We start from the raw sequence: 23,813 nt of genomic DNA, 5'->3' as shown, positions 1-23,813 counted from the left end.
CTCCAAAGACATAAAAGAGAGGTATAGGGATTGGCTTTGGAACCTAGGACCTGACCCTAAGCTATTCAGAGGAACTCATGGCCAGGCTCCTTCCTGGAGTCTGCTTATAAATCCAAAATTCTAACTGAAAGGCATCTAACAATGGCAATCCTTTCTGCCCCACCGACTACCTGTTCAAGGCAAAGCACCCTTTAATGGGTACTGCCAGCCAATAAGGGGAGAGAATCAGTAATCCAATCAACTCATACATTCCCACTAGACTTTATTTTTAATTTGTGCAGAGGAGCATCTCTGTACCTAATTTGAACATCTTAAGCTCAGTATTGTTGGTGTTTTTTTATTTGCTTAACATCCAGATCCCCAAAGTAAAACCAATCTGCATACTTACTTCAGGAGCTCTGGTCAGGCATAAACCAATTGCCAAGATACCTATTTACCCAAAGTACCATGAGAGAAAAGATGAAGAGAATTTTCCCCCTTCTAACATTTATTGAGCACTTACTATGTGCTAGGCGCTGTGTATTGCTTTCACATAAATATAATGCTTTCATATATTAGCTCATTTAATTATCATAACTCTTTAGAGGACCAAAACACTAGATGGGAAGTGGCCTTCCTGAACCTCAGAATAACCATCTTCATTCAAGAACTATTCATTCAATAAGTATTTATTGAGCATTTATCAAGTACCATGTACTGTGTAAGTACTAGGAATATAGTGATAAGCAGAACAGCCCTCATGGAGCATAGCCAGCCTCCCACTTAGTCTACTGAAATAGTTACCTAATGCGATATTCCCAAATGCTGATCTAGCTGCATTGTAATTACTTGGGGACAGTCAATATTTCAGACTTCTGGGCCTTACCTTTGTAAATCTGATTCAGTAGATCTGAAGTAGGGCCCCCAAATCTGGGTTTTTTAAAACTCCCAAAATGTATATGATACACAGTGAGATTTAGGAACCACTGACTGAACTAATCTGCACTGTCATTTTCATTCAATTTCGCCCTCAAATCACTACCACAATGATACTTCCAAACTAAGAACTCTGATATTATGTCCTGCTTAAAATCCCATCAAAGGTACACAGGACAAAGTCTAATTATTTTCAGATGAAACCCTCCTTTAGCTAGTTTCCTGCCCATCTCTTCATCCTCATCATTTCCCACATTTCTTCGGCCACATTGTAGTTACTCAAAAGCATAGTATGTTATTCATTTATGGCTCACTCACTCCACTGTCTCTGCTGGGGTATCCTTCTCAATATGTAACTTGGTAAATTTATGTGAGAAACTTTCAAGATTCAATTCCATCATCACTTTGTCTCTGTTTTGTCTTCCAAAAACTGCTCCTCTCCCCTAGATCGGACCACTCTGGTTATTTTGCTATATTTATGTTCCTCTACAGTCCTTAAATCTTCCTGGAGGCAGGAGACTGCCTCGTTCAATTTTGTGTTCTTAGTAGGCATGTGCGTAAGTGGCTTTAAGTATTTGGCCCAAATCTGCTATTTGACTTTAACTTCGGTCCATGGAAGGTTAACTGCCCCTTCAACATTCTTTTTTGGTATCACTGAATTTGTGATTCACCAGCATTCCTGTGATCCTATAGATTACAATCATAGTTAAACAGCGTAACGATGTCAGTACTGGGAACAAGGCATACTATTTGGATTTACTGCGATTATCTGGATATGCACTTTCAAATATAAGTAACCATACTAGATGTTAGAATGGAAAAAAAAAAAAGCTAAAAATAAAAAAAATTCACCAAGCGGTGTAACAGTGAATAGCACGGATACCATCACCAAGGAGAGTTAAGTGATCTTGACAGAGAAGAGATTTACAGCCTAGGAACAGAGCTAAGAAACTAGAATACCTATCTGCTAAAAAGAAGCCTGAAGTTTTAAGATTACTTCCCTTATCACTGCAATCTATGTCAGGAAAATGCATGAGTTATAGTTAATGTTGTTAACCAATTAAATCAATACCTTTATCACATTTATGTCTTCCTAGTCCAGCTGGAAACATGAGAGTTGATTCCTTTTATTTTCTATAATCTTTTCCTAGAAAGTGTTGTAATTATTATCATAAGACACAAAAGTTTTCAGTAAGTTGATTTCTAATCTTATTGGCTTTTTTTCCAACGGGGGATTAGCCTTAGACAAGTATTTTAGATTTATTATTAGGAGTATTCTCATCATAAATAGGATTTGTTGTTATATTTTCCATCTGGTAATTGCTGTAAAACCAGAATACTTCAGATAATGTTTAATTTTTAAAAATCCCTCTTAATGGACAAATCAACAAAAAATTGACATTTCAAATTAAATTTTCAGGACAGTTAGCTAGCTATTATTTATAATTAATTTCTCCAGAAAAATGTCTCTGAATTCTAATCAATAAATTTAAAAATGAACCTTTAGGATACTCATATTAGAGAATGTATTCATTTATTCCACAAATGTTTCTTGGTCATCTCCTATGAGACAGATGCTGTTCTCAGCATGGGACATAGTACAATAAACAAAACAGACCAAGTTCCTACCCCCATGGAGCTTATATTCTAGGACAAATATGTCTTCGTTTCTTGTCTTTATTCAATAGTCGTTACCAGGGTCAATCCCTAACTGACAGAACATTAGCCACAGAAATAATCTTCCCACAAAACCAAGTAATATAAAATTTTAGGAGACAAGGCAAAGTCTACAAAAATTAATCTGTACTTATATAAGATGTTACAATACAGTAGTATGCAAAAACAGCAGGCTCTACAACAAAATTTGAGTATGAATCCATTTCTCTCTGTGTCTATGTAATGCATATTTATGTATATAAATAAATGTATAACTTATAAATGCACAGATAAAACCAGAAAGATACAATATATAAAGTGTTAGCAAAGTTTACACATGTTAACAATAGCAGTTTCAAGATGGCAGGATCACAGATTATTTTGTTCTTTAAGAATATCCACCACTGAACTAACACTAACACTGACACCTGCACTTGTCAGAAAAATCTGAAAGTAGTCATCTTTTAAACTTGTCTTCTAAAAAGACTAACTGAAAACAAGTTAAATTTTTTCTTCATTTTGGAATAACGCAAGAACAATCATATTTTTTCCAGGAAATGGAAAGTAAAACTGAGTAAGCAATATAATTCAGTATTTTCAGTTTCTCATTCTAATTTTCAGATTTTGAAAATTCATCATTTTGTAATTAATTTGAAATTCCAAAAGGCAGGTGAAATGGTTTATAACAAAAAATATTAAGAATACATATACTTGTATTATTTTTGAAAGCAGCTTTAAAATTTCTTGGTTTAGATGATAATTATCTTACTAACTTACTAACTTAAGATCTCTTAAATGTCCACAATTAGAGAAAGATGGATTATTCACTTTCCAGTAACCTCACAAAAATGCTTAGTTTTAACACTTGATTTTCTAATGTTGCAGTAAAATAAATAGGGGGAAAAAGAATCACTTTTAAATTAGAGGGTACATTCTGAAAATGAAATCTGTATCACATCTGAGATAGCATTAATACGTAAATGTTTTATCTATGCACTAATTAAATTAATTAGCTAATAGATTTCCATCTGTTTAATGATTGTATATTGAAGTTCTGTTTGGAAAAAGGATATGCTTTTGTTTTTAGATTATTCTTAACTAGTGATTTAAAAATCAACTTTCTCAGTTCAGAATTGGTATTGAGCTTCTCAAAAAATCTTTGATCCCCTACAATATATAAAGTACTAGATAAATTTTAAAAATATGAAGCTATTACTCTAAGATGGAGGTTCTCAAACTTTAGCTTCCCTCACAATCAGAGTTTCCAATTTGAAGGGCTGGATGGGGCCTGAGAATCTGCAATGCTAATAAATTAGCAGATAATACCAAAGATGCTGGTCTGGAGAATACCTTGAGCCCCTCTGCTCTAAAAAAATACTTCATTATGTGTCCTTCAAAAATGCCCAGAGAAGTAAAAGATTGTTCATCAACACTCAAAAATTGTCTACTAAATACCTTCTCTTTAAAAATCTGCCCAAATGCTTTACAAACAGGGAAAACATATCCAGACTCTAAGACATTAACATAGCCACATACTTAGAACTCAGTAACTATAAAATACAATATGGACTTACACAAAATTAATCAATGGTTGACCTGTGGTCTGCATCACAATCACCAATAGAACTTTTCCCCCCAGATGTTTGTACCTAGATCCCAATCCTGGAAATTCAACTTGTAGGCTTGGCATGTCAGTTTAAAATACAGTCTTCTGTGTACAACATGATTAATAAATTGGCACCGCTGTATGTTATATACGAAAGTTTGTAAGAGAGTAAATCCTAAGCGTTCTCATCACAAGAAAAGACCTTTTTTCTTTTTAAAAAATTTTGTATGTATGTCAAATGATGGATGTTCCATAAACTTATTGTGGTAATCATTACATGATGTATATAAGTCAAATCATTATGCTGTCCACCTTAAACTTATACAGTGCTTTACGTGAATTATATCTCAAGAAAACTGGAAGAAAAAAATAGACGAAGTCCAATTAAAAAGTAAAAATAAAAAAGAATCTTCCAGGTGATTCTGATGAGCAATCCTAGCTGTTCAAGGTTTGTGTTTCATTTACAGGTGCTTGTAAAGTTTACACATTCCTGAGTCCCATCCTAAATTTACCGAATCAGAACCTCTGCGGATGGGTACCTGGGAACCCTTGTATTAATTAAACACCCAGGTGATTCTTAAGCCACAGAAATTTGAGAACCATCAGCAGATCTTATAGCAGAAGTTTTAACAGGTTAGCCAGCAAATTTGAAAACAGAAAAATTGATTTGTAGCTGCAGCTACCTACACATACCATGATAACTGTGTTTGTCAGGCAGAACACTGAACTGAGTGGATTGGGCAATACTATGTAGAACGAAGTACAATTGCTGGGAATAAGAAGCTAGAGGTACCACTCAATGACAAGCCAGTAATAAAGTATGTGCTTAGTAAAAACCATAATTTTCCTCAAAAAGATCAGAGCATAATTAGGCTTTAAAGATGACCAAATGAAAAATGTGATAATGGTGCAACATTTTTTCAATTCTCTGAAATAATTTTTTATAAATCACCTTTTAAACTCTTTATGAATGCCACAAACATCAAAGGATTGAGACTCACTGTCTGTGAGTAACAGCTGTGTGTTAATGGCTTTCCCGAAATCACGTCACCTACGCTACTACTCTTCTCCCTTAGCATTACCTCCCTCTCAGCTTGTAAATGCCTTTCTGTTTCCCTTATCATATGCTTTCCGATAGTAGTAGAACTGAGACTGGAAATCAAGGTCAGTGACATTAAACTTTATGCATGTGTATATTCAGAAAAATGTATCCTTAATTATTTGCTTAAATATAACGATACGTAAGTTATAATAATCAAGTTCTTTCTTATATAGTAGGAAAAAAAATCACATGGAATGAAGGTATACACACAGAAATCACACCCTGAAGATTTTTCCTGTTTAGTTCTAAGCCCTGACCATGATGAAGTTTCTGGAAACGATGACAAAAGAGAAGATCTTCTGAAGCAAATGTCTTGATTTTCCACCTACACCAATCCATCCTATCCAATGTTACCAACTAAAATTTCAACTAACCCTCTGATCCCGTTTCTTTGTCAATAAAAAGAGGATAAGTAATACTATTATTAAGTGGCAGCTCTCAGATTCCACCTAGGAATGATGCCTCTGTATTTAATACGGCCGATGCCTTTCCACATATCAGATGCTTAACATATAATTTTTAAATTTAAATTAAAAGATTAAAGAAATTTAGGATGTTTTTACTTAGGAATAGAAGAGACATGATAACTACCTTCAGATATTTGAAAAGGATGTCACACAGAAGGCAGGTTTCATAATTTATGCAATTCCAGAGAGTAATAAGTGGGAGTTACAACATGGCAGGGTTTGCTCAATAGAGTTAAGCAGTGCTGAAGGTAAGCTATAAGAATTTTTAAATCTTATTCTCATTTTGGTGGCAATGTAAGAAAAAGAAAAGGAAAAAAGCATGTTATGGATCATCTGGAAGATCTCTATATAGATCTCTATCATTGTTAGAAACGTTCTGTGTTTGAAGTTGCATTTGTTTATGATCAAATTGGTACCAAGTGATCACTAAAATGAACAGGGTTACATTTTTAAACGTGGTACACACAGATTGAGGTCACTGGGCACATCTCAAAGGTTCACAAGGATTACTTTGCTCCAGAAGAGATCTAAACAGTAGTCAGGGTTGAGAAATGCTGGGATAAAGAACTTTCTAACATTTAAAGCTGCAAAAATGAATAGACTGTTTTGTGAGAGTGCTTTTTGTGTGTGTCTAAGAAAATTCTCACAGCAGACTGGCAAATCTGTAAACACAATTATAGAAGATACTCCTGTGATGGCTGATATTAAAATAAATAATAAAACAAATAAATAAAAAATTCAATCCTAAAGTCAATTATTTTGCAATAACCTCAAACTTAAATCACACTGTACTAAAAAATAAAACATGGAACACATAATGGATGAATCAATTAACACCAAAAACTGAATGTTCAACTATGGCCTGAGCCATCAACAATTCACTGCTCTGCTTGACAAATTAGATGCACAAATATCTGCTGAATAAATGAATGTGCAATAATATGTTACAGGCCATGGTGGTTAGGTGCTAGAGTAGTGGTCTAGGGTTGAAAAATTTTTTGAATCATTGAGATAAATCAACTTCTTCATATTATCCAAGAAAATATCCCTTCCTCCACTCACAATGAAGGTTCTATTGATTTGACACATAACTCATTTAAACATTTTAGCTATGTTACCTGCAAAGGTAGGCAATTTCCAACTCTCCTCTGCAAACAGATTAAATAGACATTTAATGAAGTTCTGACATCAAAAGAGCATGGAAAAGTAGGCTTTCTTAATTTCCCATCCTGTAACAGCCAAACAAATACCCTTGAGAATATTCTTCTTCCTTTACTATTATCACTGTAGAAAATGATTATTTTAGAATAAACTGTCTACACAAAAAAACAAGTATCTTCACTTAATTTTCAAAGGCCAGACGTTCATGGAAAAATAGCAATGTAGAGGAAAAGCACCACCAACTATTATACTACTATTATAAGTTCACTGATGGTTTGGCTCAAAAGGACATCAGCCTTTGTCAGACTGTCCTAAAGAACGTTTGAAGGATTCTAAATAATACCATGAGACTTCAAGGGAGTGAAACTCTTCTGAAAACAACTTAATAAATATAATAATAATACGGATATAATTGGTTTCTAGTTTATTAAGCCCTTACTTTGTGCCAAGAATTGTTATGAGTGTTCCACATGGGTTAATCTCTTTTGTCCTCACAACAATACTATAAGGCAATTACCCTTACCCTAATTTACAGATAAACAAAGTGAGACCTAAAGAGGTAAAGCAACTTGTGCAAGATTACACAGCTTAAGAGGAAAAGTAAGCAGCCAGCCTCTAGAGCCAAACCTCTTAGCCATTAGTCATTCATTACTACATCTTTCTTAAAGAAATGAAAGCCTTAGTCCAGAGAAGAGATTTTAAGCTTTCCCAAAGCAAGAACAATCGTAGACCAACTAGATTTGATAGAGAACTCTGCAGAATATGAATTCTGGTGATTTGCAACAAAAACCTATAGCCCAGCATTGATCAAGAGTCCTGTATAAGGAGATAATAATCTACATCAAGACAATCAAATAATCTACAAAAAGACATTTGACTCATGTAATAAGGGAACCCCATTGACATTTAAAAATGAATAGTCCAAGCAGGGAAACGGGCATTCATCCAAGAGACTGATATGTGGATACTAGAAGACAGAGGGAGTTTCTTTTCTTTTTTTTTTTTTATCATCACAAACTGTATGGATGCAGACAATGGGAATGCTTAGTGGCCATAATTCATACCATATTAATAGCTTGTCAATGGCAGAATGAGGCCAACATGCAAATCAAGCAAAATATAAACCAAGTAATATTCAAGAGAAAGCCTGAGATTACACTTGAAGGACATCACTTAAGACTCTGGATCTAACTGTCCCTCAAACCAAAGCTAGATTGTGTGAGCTAGTAACAGCCTCCCAGCCCACACCCCCCAAACTAGTTTGAGCTGTGTTTCATCACTTGCAATAAAAAGAATCCTAATACACTTACAAACTGCCAGTGTTTCATATTAAAAACAAACTTTAATGATGATAAAGTACAAAAGGGCACTCTCAAATACTGCTAGAGAATGTAAACTGGTCTAAACTTTCTGGAAGTTTAGAGTAGATTTAAGAAATGTTTGCTAAAGATGAAACAAGGGTAAAGATATTTTCCACATCTGCCTAGCTGATTTTCCCCAGCCATACACGCCTCTTAGTAAACTTTTTACTCAGTGTTCTAAGTACATAGAATTGGCAGGCACTAACCTTTAACATACCTTAAAATAGGGTATTGAGATCTTTTCAAGGCCAGTACATGTTACCTAGCTATATTTATTAACAAAAGTGTTTTCTGACCTGGTTTTAATAGATACTATAAATGTTTTTAAGTGATGAAAAATTACAATTCGAGATCCAAGAAAGTTCTAAAGCAGCACAAGAGATGCCCCAGCATAAGAAAAATTCCTATCAAAAGTGCAACATAGAAGAGCAATAATGACTTCCAAAAAATCCTTTTAAAAATCTTAAAATCTTCCTCTGCTTTCTTTGTTCATTCAGTTATCCTTTCATTTTGTTCATTTATTCATTCAAATACTTAGGAGGTCACTGTATGCCAGTAATCTCTTCTCCATCACAAGTTTCAAATTCAGTCTATTTGTGATCTTGCTCATTGAAACGTTTCAATTTTATAACTGAAAAAAGGGGAAGGGGTCACTTTAAATAAATTTGCTTAGCATCTGAATTCATGAGAAAAGATCTATATATAAGAATAGAAATATATTCCAACTCAAAGACTTAAATGTTCTGCCTTTAAACCTTCTGTTTATTTTTACCATACTATTATTCAGTTGGAAAAAGAAATTCTCACAAACTATTAGGAAAAGTGGAGAAGCACAGGGAACTGTCACTAATGAGTGAAAACTGCAATATTAGCTAGGAGACACTTTAAATATATTGTGACTTTCAAAACAACTGGTAGAACTACAAGAACTACAGTAAGTTATGTTCCATCACTAATTTTTGTCCCATTTACAAAACAATAAATTTTGAAAATCATACTTGGAAATAATCTTTATGTTTAATATTATAACCAAGTGAAATTTTTAAATGAAGACACGCATAAATAACAGGTGAGATCACCAGAACAACTAAAAGATAACATCTTGGGAACAGTTATTTTATAAAAATAAGTCATTTCAATTATAGTTTTAAGTTCTTTAAAACAAAGTTACTAATGAAATGGGACTTTATCAACAATAGAACAGGTAGAGACCATTTTAAACAGTAAGTATTTTTCTGAAGAAGTACTGGCACATCAAATCTTTCTAAGTCACTAGAAAAACTTAATTCTCATTTTAGAGTTGCTTAATCTCACTTCTGACAAAGCTTCCAGTGGCAACTGTTCTCTGCTGTTAGTTTTAAGTTTAATTATTCACAAACTAACCCTTAAAAACACAACCACTTCAACCAATCTGTTATGATGCCTACTACCATAAAAACAGAAAATAACAAGTGTTGGGAAGGATGTGGAGCAATAGGAACCCGTGTGCACCGTTGGTGGAAATGTAAAATGGTGCAGCCACTATGGAAAACAGTATGGGCAGTTCCTTAAAAAATTAAGTTACCATATGATTCAGCAATCCACTTCTGGGTATACATCCAAAATAAGTGAAAACAAGATCTCAACGAGATATTTGCATACCCATGTTCATAGAATCACTATTCACAATAGTCAACAAATGGAAGCAACTGACAAAAGCAATGTTCACATGTTGAGGTGTGGGGAAATCATTCTGGCTTATACATAAGTTAACTTGAATTTTATGCTAACTAGAACAGACTGTGGCCTACCAAATATACACTGTACATCTGCTTTAATTATTACAGAAAAGGGCACACTGACCAGAAGTAAAGAATGTCCATGTTAAAAATAAAGATTAAATGCCTCCCTTTCTGGGACGCCAAAGCTGGTACTCCTTCAATGATAAGACTCCCATCCCAGGTGCCAAGGCCATAATCGCTGTGTACTTGCTGATCTGCTTTTTTTTTGAAACCTTGAAGGAATGTATCTCTGACTTGTTTTTGATGTTTTTTGTTCTGACAAGACATAAAACTATGCTAAAACCATGCTTCTCCAGAGCAGTTTCTCAGAGTAATCTGGGAGGCTGTCTTCTGGGCTATAGTCCTCAGTTCGGTTCAAAGAAAACCCTTTCCTATTTCTATTATAGATTGTCTATTGATTATTTTTGTCAACACAACCTAAGTGTCCATCGAAAGATGAATGGATAAATAAAATCTAATACACATTATTCAGCCTTAAAAAGGAAGAAAATTTTCACATATGCTACAACATGGGTGAATCTTGAGGACATTATACTAAGTGAAATAAACCAGTCACAGAAAGACAAAAATTGTATGATTCTAATTATATGAGGTATTTAGTAGTCAAACTCATAGAAACAAAGTAGAATGACGGTTGCCGGCGGGGGTGGGGGGGCGGGTAGGGAGGGGGTAAATTGGAGGTAGTTGTTTAATAGTTACAGAGTTTCAAATTTACAAGGTGAAAAAGCTCTGGAGATTGATTACACAACAATGTGAATTAACACTACTGAACTGTACAGTTATTAATAGTTAAGATGGGAAATTTTATGTTGTTTTTTAAAAACACAACTTAAAAAAACCCTACAATCACTTCAAAAGCTATGGAGGAAAAAAAAGTCATGAGGTAATCATTAAAGTTTGTTTTTACAGATTTAGATTTTATACATTACATTTTCCTAAAAGGGTCATGTCTGGCAAACAGATATGGGTTTATTACTTTTTACTGCAGAAAATACAAGTTTTAATATAAAACTCAATGCACATACAAAATAGTTAATTTTTGATGCGCCAAGAGACACGGATACAATTATCTTTAAAATTCCAAGGCCTATAGTAGATTTAAAAATTATCACTATACTTTCACCGAAAATACTGAGCAACAAGAAGATTGGCTCGTCTTAGTTTCAAATTCTTTTTCTAACCCTCTAGTTAAGCAGAAACATACACAACACATATATCATACATACATACATACATCACAAATAGCACAAGGCTGGGTAAAATCCACCAACTGGATAATTAGTCCCAATGTTGAAAAAAAAAGAGAGAAAGGAACAAGAAAAAAGAGCATTCTTCTTATGAATTAAAATCAATATCTTAATAGAAAACTAATCCAATAACACATTTAAGTCAGATTATTTTCTCCTACTTGAAAAACAGACCTATGTTAACCATCTCAGACAAGAAAAGAATATAGTATTTTAAATATGTAAATTTTTAAAAATTATATTTTAAGAGGACGTGTCTATAAATAAGCACAGTAATCTAACCCAAATCTTTAACATCCATGCATGGTAAGTTTTTTATTTCACCACCAAACACAATAAACTATTATGAATTCTTCTGAAAAAAATCAGTCGAGACTAATCCCCCTCAGCCTCCTATACACCATTCCTAACATAAAACAATAGAATGTAACCACAAAATCTTTACCTTGAGCCCAAACACCATTAGAGCTGCAAAGACAATGGAAGTCAATAGGTAGAAAGACTGGATGTTATCTAAACTGCACAAAATGCTTTGCAGTGGACCGCAGGAATGAACTACCACACATAATCTAAAACAACATGATAATTCAGTAAACACATACACATGGAAGAGTGCACTAATATAAATTTTATACAAATCAAGCTACAAAAATCAGACAAGCAGTACAGGCTTGAAGCCTTGCCTTGAGATAAAAGCCTAAGATCTTACCTCTGGAGAAATTCATAAGTAAAGTACAGTTTTTCTACTATGTAGGCTCATATGTTTTACCACAAGTATTTTATCAAGTCATCATATTTAGCAAAGATTGATATTTATAAAATTTTCTACTCCAAACTGTGGCATCAAGACAAAATAAAAATGTTTTAAGTTACTGCCATTCCTAAGACTGCAGTGCCTTGCACATACCCTGCTGAAATGAACTGTCTGACTAGTATATGTGTTTATGACTCTAGTCTCTAAAGTCCAGAGGAAATTTTTAGTAGCCTGTTTGGGGAGGAAACAAGGGGGTAAGGAAATGTGAAAAAGGGGGCCTAAGGTAGACAGTAGATCAGATGCTCAAGAATAATTGATGCTAGATGCCAACATAATCCAGGGATGTACTGTTTTAACTGAAAAGAATCCCCTTTAAAGTTGTGGATCCAATGACAGTCTTTTCGTTTTTAGGAGATATAGAAAAGAAAGTGGGGAGAAGGAGAACTAACGCAAAGAAACATTTGGAAGAGTTTTAAAGTGTTGTGGAAGTTTAAACTAAAACTTTAACAGGTAACACCTATTTTCAAGTATATAATGTTACCAAGACTCCTAAACCAAGCACTAGGCATTATCACATTTAATCTTCATAATAACCACTAAGATGGTTGCTATTATTATCATCATTTCAAAAGGAGGAAATAGGCTCACAAGCATTCAGTAAGTTGCCCAAGCTCACAAAGCTAACAAGTGAAAAGGCTAGACTCAGAGGTGTCAGGTTCAAATCCTATGCTCTTAACCACCAGGCAACCTCTTCAAGAGTTTCAAGGGAAATCAAAGTAAAATTGTAACAAGAAAAAAGTTTACTAGTAAATGAGAGCTTCTTGATTTTTAATGACCAAAGTTAAAGAAGGAAGTTAAGGAAAGTCCATTCTCTGAGATTTTAATGATCCAATAACTATGTTTTGGAAAACACCGAAGGAGTCTGGCCTGAAACCTGACAGCGAACAATGAACCTCTTGACATTCCACTGAAATCTAAAAATCAACATTAATGTGCTATTAATTAAGTCCAATCCCTACTATTAAGGAATCAACATGAAATTCCCTATGTTAAATCTATTATAACTATACCCAACCTCTGTTCTGATTTTTTCCAATCCTTCAGCTTTTGAATTTCCTAACCCTCCTTTAAAAATGACAAATTTGTCTCCCCACCTGCACTCTACAGGCTCACTTAAAATGGAAAAATTCTAAGGAGAAAAATCTCTGCCCCTCAATCTTTCAGTTATCTTTTCAAAAAGTTTTAAAATTATTAGAAAACGATAAAAAAACAGACATCTTTAACAAACAACATCTAAAAGTTGTTGAGTAGCTACCATTAACTTAATTTTTCAGTTTTAAGAACCTCTGTATTAAGAAACATTAAATCTGATCCAAGTTTGCTAAATTTTCAAATGAGAATATTTTGAAAATAACAAATGTGACTGAGGAAAATCTAAGAACTAGTTTAGACTTGGGAGTGAAGCACAGTAGCTAATTAATTCATTTATATTAAAGCTGCTTATGCTCCTCTCAACTGATGAACTGCAAAGGAGAAATAAGTAGAACATTGTATACAAAAAGGGAGTGACTGGTGCATAACTTCATGCACAATATTAAATATGATTCAGCATATAAGGACAGAATATTGGCAATATATAGAGATGATATGCCTTAGGTTTACAATATAGCAGCCTCATCATTTCATCAAAAACCTTGTAATCACTTCTACAAAATTAATTGCAATTAATTCCTGGCAACCCTTGGAATGGAAATCTAGACCTGTTTTCTCACTTTTTGAATTTAATACGTGCTTCCTCTGGTGTATACAAACTGCAAACTTATCATTCCATTAGATAAAGACCAAAAAGGAATCCACAAAATAGCAAGAACATAAACAAGTTTATCTTCTGCTGATGCTGATTAGGGCAGTTAATCTCTCCCAGACGAGTGGGAGGACTTAACAGTAAAGCCAGCCTACTAACCAGAACTCTTACCATAAATCTTCAATTCCTTAAAATAATTTCCTCAAAGGTTAAAATACCAGAGTGGACCAAAAGGTGGGAGTGGAGGTGGGTCACTTAATTCCACTGGTTGGACTCACAATTCTTAATCCTATAATGTACCACTTAAGACTCAAAATTCAAGGTGTTTTTAAAACTTGCATTAAGTTCTAACAGGATGATTATTTACTTCGGGTATATTTTAATATACTTCAATTTCAGGAAAATGAGGCAGGTCTGTCCAAAAACTTTGCAACATTTTACTGCTGCATTTCAATTGCTCTGATCATATACTTTTCTTTCAATCTCATTAAAAGTGTCTGCCTGAATTTAGCCAGCCGCTACGTTTTCACTAAAATATTTCCAAGAATGAATGAAGCATATAATTCACTTATAAAGTCTGGGCTCTCTTGACAGGTGACAGAAAGTATCCACTTCTTATGTTCTCATTAAAATGTTGCCATTCCCCTAAATTCCCGTTACTCCGACTCTCGCTCTAGGCAAGTTTTTCAAGGCGATTAAAACCACACCAAACCAAACCAAACCAAACCAAACCTGCACGTGCAAACTAAAAAGTTAGCATCCCAGGCCATCGCGGCAAATCCCTAATGCACAAAGGCAAAGACACACGCCTAGCCGGACAACCGCGGGGCAAGATCATCCAACCACGCGAGTCCCTGGGTCGGAAACCCAGGGCCCCGAGCCCACAGGGAAGCCAGGACCTGCGTGCAGGGGCCGCCCCGGGGCCGAGTTTTCAATGGAACCTGAGAGGATGGGGGCGGGAAGGAGCGGAAGCTCGGGTGCAAGCGGCGGCGACTGAGCTGCGGCTCATTTCTCTTCCCGGGGTTTTCAGGCTAGGGGAAGTCCACCCGGAGTGGGGCACGGGGCAGGCTGGGGGTTTGAGGTGGGTAAGGAGGGCGGTGCGAGGCCCGGGCGGCCGGGAGGGGAGGCGAGCAGGGCCCAGCCCCCGGCCCCCAGCCCCTGAAAGCACTTTCGACGCGTCTCCCACCCCCCACGACAAGATGGCGACGTGGACAGTGGGGGAGGCCGGCCGGCGAGGCTGGGGGAGAGAGAGGGGAGGGGAGAGAGGCAGAAACAAAAAGGCGGCCCCCCGGAACGCGGAGGCCGGCCAGCGAGCCCCCAGCGGCGGGCGGGCAGGCGGGAGGGCCGGCGGAGAACGCGGCCGGCCGGGGGTGTGGGCTTACTTTTTCTTGTCGTTCGCGCCGCCGGCGCCCTCCATGGCGAATCGGTCACCGCGATGCCTTCACTGCCCGCGGCCCCCAGGCTCGCTCCGGCCTAAGCGCTGGCTCCCTCCACACGCGAGGAGGGGAGGAAAGGCACGTCCAGAGGTGGGGGGTGCGAGGCGGGAAACCCTTCGTGAGACCAGAGGCGGGAGAGCAGACGGCTATCGCAGGGGTCCAGGTCCGGCTCCGAAGAGCCTCCCCTGGGGCAGTTTGTCAGGGCCCGGCCCAACGCACTGGCGAAAGCAGCAGCGAGGGCGATCCTCGCGTCCCCTCAGACGAGGCGGTTCTGTGCACTGAGGAGCTGAGGCAGCGGCAGGGGGCGGGCAAAGGCGGAGGCGCGCGGGGGGGGGGCGCGCGATCGCGCGGGGGGTGGGAGGGAGTGTCGGGGGCGCGCCCGCCCGCGGAGCACAGGGCGCGCACACGCAAGCCCGCCTCACCTGAGGGGGAGGCGGGTTCCCTCAGAGCCAATGGCAAGCGACGCAGGCGGCCAGTCCCCACCCCAGCCCACGTCTGTCTCAGCCAATCAGGAGGCGGTCAGCTGAGGCACAGCTGGGACGAGCTGCCGAGCTCACGTGCTCGTCTGTGTGCCGCTGCGGAGGAAAGAGAAAGGAGATGGGGGTGCGGCCAGCCTGGGTCTGGGGACTCTGTGCCTTCTCCTAGGGAAAGCACTGGCTGGCTTTGGGAGGCGCTGCTGAGAAGGGATTTCGGTTTTTGGGTCCCAAGCCTGCATCACACTTCCTGCTCTCGGAGCAGCAAGTCTCCCGCTGTCTTTTTCTCCGGCAGCTGTGCTGTGCAGGGTTGCCGCGCGCTCTGCCAAGTCTCAGTTTAAAAAAGCAGACTTTTCGCTTCGTGGCAGCAAACCCTTGGTCCCTTTGCTCAGCTGTGTTACGGTGGGATCTTTCTTGCCAGGTTACCCAACCATGGGCCATGTCACCGACCGCAGCCTTTGCCATAGAACACTAGGGTACTCTCTTTGTCCCCTAAGTTTCTCAGTGATGAAGTTTGATTACTGCATAAAAACGAATAAAAATATAAAATAAACTCTTCTTGCTGTAAACCTCTCAAGGGAAGTAGTTAAGGTAGCAGGAACTCTTAAAATCTGAAATTATTTTAAGCATTACAAATAGATATGTGACTTTAATAAAAGAGCATAAACCCGAATTTCAGAAAAAAAGTAGGAAAAATGGTTTTAGGTTGACATTTATTTTCTTGGTACTTTTCAAAGAGTGGAAAATAATCTTAGATGGATTTAGAAAAAGGGGAAGACGACTTACCACCTTGAATTGAGACTTACCACCTTGAAGTGAGTTCACTGTGTAGACGGGAAAGAGGAAGGAGACTCCAAAACCCGCACCGAGACCTGAGCAGGGGACCTCAACTCGATATGGTGGCAGCCACTATTGCCTGTTTGCTAGCATGACTTTGCAAGCTCCTGGATAAGACTTAATCAGTTTTTGGCTTTTGAAGCGTACATTTCAAGCCTGTCAGTCTTTTAAATGAAAAAGAAACGTGTTTTGAGCCAAACAAAGAAGCACTGCACACATATCTCTAGCTGGCACTAGATTATTTTACTTCTCACCTTTGCCTTACTAGTTATATTGTTACAATCTAGCTTTGGGTTATAAATTAATGTGGATATCTGTAGTAGATTTCAATTATATTGTCATGTAAAAACAATGGTCCACGTAGCATAAGCATTAAACTCCGGTAAGACAAAAATCAATTCACATAGCACCTCTTAACTGGTCAGCAGATCCAGAGATATGGTTAAAGATTGATCTTAATGCTACTTTTTTTTTTTTTTCCAGATCTACAACACTGAATGATAATAAGTCTTCTTGAAAAGTAACATGGGAAATGCCTGAAAAAAGGAAAGGACCAAAAATAATTATTCATGTTTTTCTTTTTTTAATTGTGGAAAGAATAATTCTGTAAATTAAAAACCTTTTAATTTAAAATTCTGAAAACTCAGTGTTAAGAACACTGATGCCAGGGCTTCCCTGGTGGCGCAGTGGTTGAGAGTCCGCCTGCCGATGCAGGGGATGCAGGTTCGTGCCCCGGTATGGGAAGATCCCACATGCCGCAGAGCGGCTGGGCCCGTGAGCCATGGCCTCTGAGCCTGCGTGTCCAGAGCCTGTGCTCCGCAAAGGGAGAGGCCACAACAGTGAGAGGCCCACATACCGCAAAAAAAAAAAAAAAAAAAAAAAAAAGAACACTGATGCCAGAGTCAAGAGTGAGCTTGAGTACAGGCTCTGACACTTTCTAACAAGTCATTTAACCTCTCTGTGCTTCAGTTTACTAATTTATATCTATGCCATAGAATCTGGGCATGATTAAATGAGATAATACATGTAAAGTACTTAGAACAATACCTGGCACATAGTAAGCTATCAATAAATGTTAGCCATTAGTATTGTTGGCGGTCTTGTTTTCATTATTCTTATCATTATTATTACCCCCAAATTTGTGCCTCTGCTAGTGATAATTACTTGGGCTTCTACCGCAGTTCAGCCAGTTTTAACTTCCTAAGAATGCCAATTATGTTAATATAAATTCACATATATTCTCTGTTTTCAACTATGGAACTGCCCATAATGTTCCCACCCTTGTGTATGAGCATGATTGCAGAGATCTTCAATCATTCCCTCTCATTATGCTGGTGAGAAATTCTCTCTGGCCAGTGATTATAGCTAATGTGTATAGTGTTTATTACAACAACAACAAAAAGTGAGGCTTTTGTAATACCAAATCTAAGTCATTTAAAAAAGTTTAAAGCAGAATGATAATCTGATCAGCAAAAGATATTTTTGAATAGTCATTACATTTGCCTCAAAGTTCAATTTTGCTTTCAGAAAAATGTATAAAATATGGTATTTTATGTGTGTATGTAGACATATATATGTGTATACTCACACATATGAACATGGAAAGCAGTAATATTCAACTTGTTTTCACATAATTACAAAGTAGCTAAATAGTGTTCCCTAATTCAATCAATCCTGTTAAATAACAGAATTCTAAAAAGCAAAACTTTCTATGGGGTAAAATTTTAAATTATACTCTTTATAAACACCCATTAATAAATGCATTTAAGTTATTATAATGTGAATAAACCTTAACGAACAATCTTACTTAATTATTTTCTAATCTTTGTAAGTGTCCAAATTTCATTCCAAGCCACTTTGCAGAACTTTCTAAGTAGGCTGAAAGATTACTTGCGAATGACTCAATTGACCCTTAACCCATATTTATAGTAGTAAGTTAGGCAGTGACTCAGGAAGAGGCAGGGTAAAACTTGAAATCTAGATTAGTACTAAATAACATAGAACGTTGAGCCTTTTAAAGAGTGAAACACATCAGATTCAGATAATTTAGAATGTATCAAACTATATAAGAAGACCTAGTGGTCAATAAGTGATTCTTGTCTTTGCGGTACGCGGGCCTCTCACTGCTGGGGCCTCTCCCGTTGCGGAGCACAGGCTCCGGACGCGCAGGCTCAGCGGCCATGGCTCACGGGCCCAGCCGCTCCACAGCATGTGGCATCTTCCCAGACCGGGGCACGAACCCGTGTCCCCTGCATCAGCAGGCGGACTCTCAACCACTGCACCACCAGGGAAGCCCGATAAGTAATTCCTGATTCATTACTATCCTTAGTGCTCCTCCTCTCCTCCATCTTGGTCTATTCTATTATAAGAGCAATGAAAAAGCATATCATTTGGAAGGAAGTGCTTAGCAGATAATAGACATTAAAAGTCTTTTTTTTTTCTTTCAAGGATCAAAACAGAAAATAAATATGTATATTTGTCTGAATTTCTGGAGAATAAGAATAGACTGAAATTTTGACACTAGCACTTTTCAGTTATGATAGACATTTTAAGCATAAATTTACAAAGGAATGCCAAAGAATTTTCAGTTTCTGAAAAAGAGCTTGGAAGAATCCATCCTTGCAATAAGAAAAAACAGCTTAACAAACTGAAAACCAACAACTCTTCTTAGATCCACCAGGGAAATGAGGTCACAGGGCAAACTGCTGCCCTGAAACCTGGAGGGACAGATAGACAGATATAGAGAATCAAAGCTTACCAGAGGATCACAGTTTACCAGGAGCGGAAGCCAGAAGCTGAAGTCAACATCACAGTTGGAGCCAATATCAGCAGGAACACTTTAAACTGCAAGTGAGGAACTGCTGGAGGCTCTGTGTGGACCAGCTTGAGAGTTAAAAACTACAAAGGGGGTTCAGCCTTAGAGGGGCCCCACAACTTTCTTGAGTTTCAACTCCAGGAGCCTAACAGATAATCACTGTGAAGGTCTGAGGAAAATCTCTTGCTTTTTGCACAGCTAGAGAAGAAATTACCTTTTTGAAATACTTTCAGAGTATTCTGTTCTTAACAAGATCTGTCCTCAAGGGAAGCTATTTTACCAGAGCCTAACCTACCTTAGGGAAAGGGAACACTCAACTCCAGCCCCTTCTAGCCTTCAACATGAGAGAAGGGAAATACTCAACTCAGGCTCACAAAAAGGCTGAGCCCTAATCATAGGATTATAGAACGCTTTCCCTCCGTCCCCATACCATACCACCACATCAGTAGGGCTCCTGGGTAATAACAGGGGATTAGAGCTAAAAGAACTGCAAGACTCAGACCCTATTTAAAGAATCACTAGGGATATCCGAAAACAATAAGAGAAACAAAAACAAGGACACTAGAGAAAATTTTAGCTTCAGACACCACAACTACAGCAAAAAGTAGCATAGCCTATCTCCTCGCCAGCCAAACATATCTACCTAAGTTCCTTTTACCTAATATACCATGTCTGGTTTTCAACAACAAAATTAGAAGACATGCTAAGAGACAAAAAACATAATTTGAAGAGATAAACCAAACATTAGAACCAGACTCAGATATAGCAGAGATTTTGTAATTATCAGACCAGGAGTTTAAAATAACTGTGATTAATATGCTATGGGTGCTAATGGAAAAAGAACAACATGAAAGAACAGATGAGTAAAGTAAACAGAGATATGGAAACTCTAAGGAAGAATCAAAAGAAAATACTAGAAACTGAAAACAATGTAACAGAAATAAAGAATGCTTTTGGTGGGCTCATCAATAGACTGGACATAGCTGAGGAAAGAATGAATGAGTTTGAAGATATGTCAATACAAATTTCTAAAACTGAAATGCAAAGAAAACAAATTAATGAAAAAGATGGAACAGAATAAGATCTGTGGGACAATTACAAAAGATGTAATCTAACTGTAATGGGAATACTGGAGAGGGAAGAGAGAGAGAGGAACAAAGAAATATTTGAAGAAATAATGGCTGATAGTTACCCAAAATTAATGACAGACACTAAACCACAGATCCAGGAAGCTTAGAGAATACCAAGTAGGAAAAATATCAAAAAGTGTTCAAACTGCAGAAAATAAAAGAGAAAATCTTGAAAGAAGTCATGGGGCAGAGGGCTGTAGTGGAAATACCTTACCTATAGAGGAGGAAGGATAAGAATTACATTGGATTTCTCTTCAGAGACCATGCAAGCAAGAAAAGATGAGTGAAATATTTAAGCTGTTGAAAGAAAAGAACCACCAACCTAGAATTCTGTACCCAGTGAAATTATCCTTCAAAAATGAAAGAGAAATAAAATTGAGAAAATTTGTTGCCAGCAGATCTGCCTTACGAGAAATGTTAAAAGAAGTTTTACAGAGAGAAGGAAAGTAATATAGGTTAGAAACTCAAATTTGCATAAAAACCAGAAGAGTGTTATGGAACAAATAAATGAAGGTAAAATAAATTTTTAAAAATTTTTCTTATTTTTGGTTTAACAGATAACAAATAACAGTTTGTTCAGAAAGATAATAGTAAAAGTATAGTTGATGATTATACTTTATAGATAAGTGAAATGAGTGACAGCACTATTAAAAGGGATGGGGGAAGAATTGGGAAAACCCTTTTAAAAGACATTTGCACTACTGGTGAAGCAGTATAATGTTATTTGAAAGTGGACTTGGATTAGTCATAAAAGTATATTGCAAACTCTAGAGCAACGACTAAAATTTTTTAAAGTATAATTGATATGCCAAGAGAGGAGAGAAAATGTAATCATATAGAATGAATCATATGGAAAGCCTCTTTTTAAAACCAAAGAAGGCAGAAAGAGAGTGGAAGACAAAAAAGAAACAAAGAACAAGGGCAATAAATAGAATTCCACAGAATCAACAACAACAACACAAACAGAAAAACTCCTAGAATGAATAAGTAATGATAGCAAGATTGTGGGATATAAGTTTAATATATAAAAGTCAATTGCTTTCGTAAATAAAGAAATGAGCAATTGGAATTTGAATTAAAAACACACAACACTATGAACTATAGTTAATAATACTGTATTGTATACTTGAACGTTGCTATGAGAGTAGAGCTTTAATGTTCTCACCATAAGAATAACAACAACAACAAAATGGTAATTATGGGAGGTAAAGGATGTGTTAACCAACCTTACTGTTGTAAGAATTTTGCAGTATATACATGTATCAAATCATTACATTGCACACCTTAAACTTACATAATATTGTAAGTCAATTATATCTCAGTAAAATGGGGCAGGGGGGCTGTGGGGACAAAAGACTGTTTACATTAGCTCCAAAAAAAAAAAAAAAAAAGAAATACTTAGGTACAAATCTAACTTAATATGTACAAGACCTATGTGAGGAAAACTATAAAACTCTAAGGAAAGAGATCAAAGGTCTAAATAAATAGAGATTTCACGTTCATGGATAGGAAAACTCAATACTGTTAAGATGTCAGTTCTTCCTGTAATTGATCTATAGACCCAATGCAATCCAAATCCCCAGCAAGTTACTTTGCAACATCAACAGGCTGATTCTAAAGTTTATACGGGAAGGCAAAAGATCAGAACAGCAAATGCAATATTGAAGAAGAACAAAGTAGGAGGACTGACACTACCAAAATTCAAGATTTACTATAGAGCTACAGTAATCAAGACAGAGTGGTATTGTCAAAAGAGTAGAAAAATAGAACGATGAAATAGAATAGAGACCTCAGAAATAAACCCACACAAAAATAAGCAAATGATCTTTCACAAAGGAGCAAAGGCGATCCAATGGAGAAAGAATAGCCATTTCAACAAATGGTGCTGGAATAACTGGACATCCACTTTCAAAAAAATGAATCTGGACTCCAACCTTATTACACCTTTCATAAAAATTAACTCAAGATGGATCCTAGAGAGACTTCCCTGGTGGTCCAGTGGTAAAGAATCCGCCTTACAATGCAGGGGACGCAGATTTTATCCCTGGTCGGTGAACTAAGATCCCACATGCTGCAGGGCAACTACGCCCACGTGCCACAACTACTGAGCTCACGCACCTCAATGAGAAAGCCCGACTGCCGCAATCTACAGAGCCCACATGCTCTGGAGCCCGTGTGCCACAACTAGAGAGAGAAAAACCCTCACGCCACAGCTAGAGAGAAACTGGCACGCCTCAACAAAAGAGCCTGCGTGCCTCCATGAAGATCCCACATGCTGCAACTAAGACCTGCCGCAGCCAAATAAATAAATAAATATTTTTTAAAAAGATGGATCCTAGACCTGGATGTAATATGAAAACTATAAAATTTCTTGATGATAACATAGGAGAAAATCTAGGTGACCTTTGCTTCAGTACCAAAAGTGTGATCCATGAAAGAAAAATAGCTAAATTGGACTTGATTAAGTTAAAATCTTCTACTCTTCAAAAGACACTGCTAGGAGTATGAAAAGTCAAGCCACATACCAGGAGAAAATATTTGCAAAACACCTATCTCATAGAGTACTTCTATCCAAAATATACAAAGAACTCTTAAAAATCAACAATAAGAAAATAGATAACTCAATTAAAAACTGCATAAAATTTCTGAACAGATACTTCACCGAAGAATATATACAAATGGCAAACAAGCCTATAAAAAGGTGCTCAACATCATATATCATTAGGGAATTTCACATTAAATAGCAATGACATACCACTACACACTTAAAATGGCCAAGATCCAGAATACTGACAACACCAAATGCTGTTGAGCGCATGGAGAACTAGGAACTCTCATTCATTGCAGCTAGGAATGCACAATGGTAGAGCCATGCTGGAATACAGTTTGTTTGTTTATTACAAAGCATACATAGTCTTACCATACAATCCAGCAATCATGCTCCTAGATATTTACCCAAATGAGTTGAAAACTTATGTTCACACTAAAACCTGCACATGAATATTTATAGCAACTTTATTCAAAATTGCCAAGAATTGGAAGCAACTAAAAGTTGCCAATGAGTGAATGGATAAACAAACTAGGCCACATCCAGACAATGGAATAGTATTCAGTGCTAAAAAGAAATGAGCTATCAAGCCACCGAAAGACATTAAATGCATGTTTAAGGAAGACCTTAAATGCATATTGCTAAGTGAAAGAAGCCACTCTGGAACAGCTTCATTCTGTATGATTCTAGCTATTGATATATGACATTCTGGAAAAGGCA

At 37.1% G+C, this 23,813-nt stretch overlaps 1 protein-coding gene across 1 annotated transcript in view; it reads right to left on the bottom strand.

Annotated features, from left to right (window-relative positions):
* The window catches only part of HIF1A (hypoxia inducible factor 1 subunit alpha), a 41,541-nt gene extending 25,864 nt beyond the window's left edge, over positions 1-15,677 (bottom strand). The window contains exon 1 of the mRNA XM_029238066.1: positions 15,237-15,677. Coding sequence (XP_029093899.1) covers positions 15,237-15,271 — 35 coding nt within the window. The 5' untranslated portion in view covers positions 15,272-15,677. The remainder of the gene's footprint in view (positions 1-15,236) is intronic.
* Positions 15,678-23,813: the final 8,136 nt, after the last annotated feature.

This window comes from Monodon monoceros, unplaced genomic scaffold (assembly GCF_005190385.1).
Source record: "Monodon monoceros isolate NGI ecotype Baffin Bay Population unplaced genomic scaffold, NGI_Narwhal_1 Super_Scaffold_21, whole genome shotgun sequence".
Taxonomy (NCBI): Eukaryota; Metazoa; Chordata; class Mammalia; order Artiodactyla; family Monodontidae; genus Monodon; species Monodon monoceros.
Note: the sequence above shows the minus strand (reverse complement) of the source record. Positions and strands in the feature narration are given on the sequence as shown.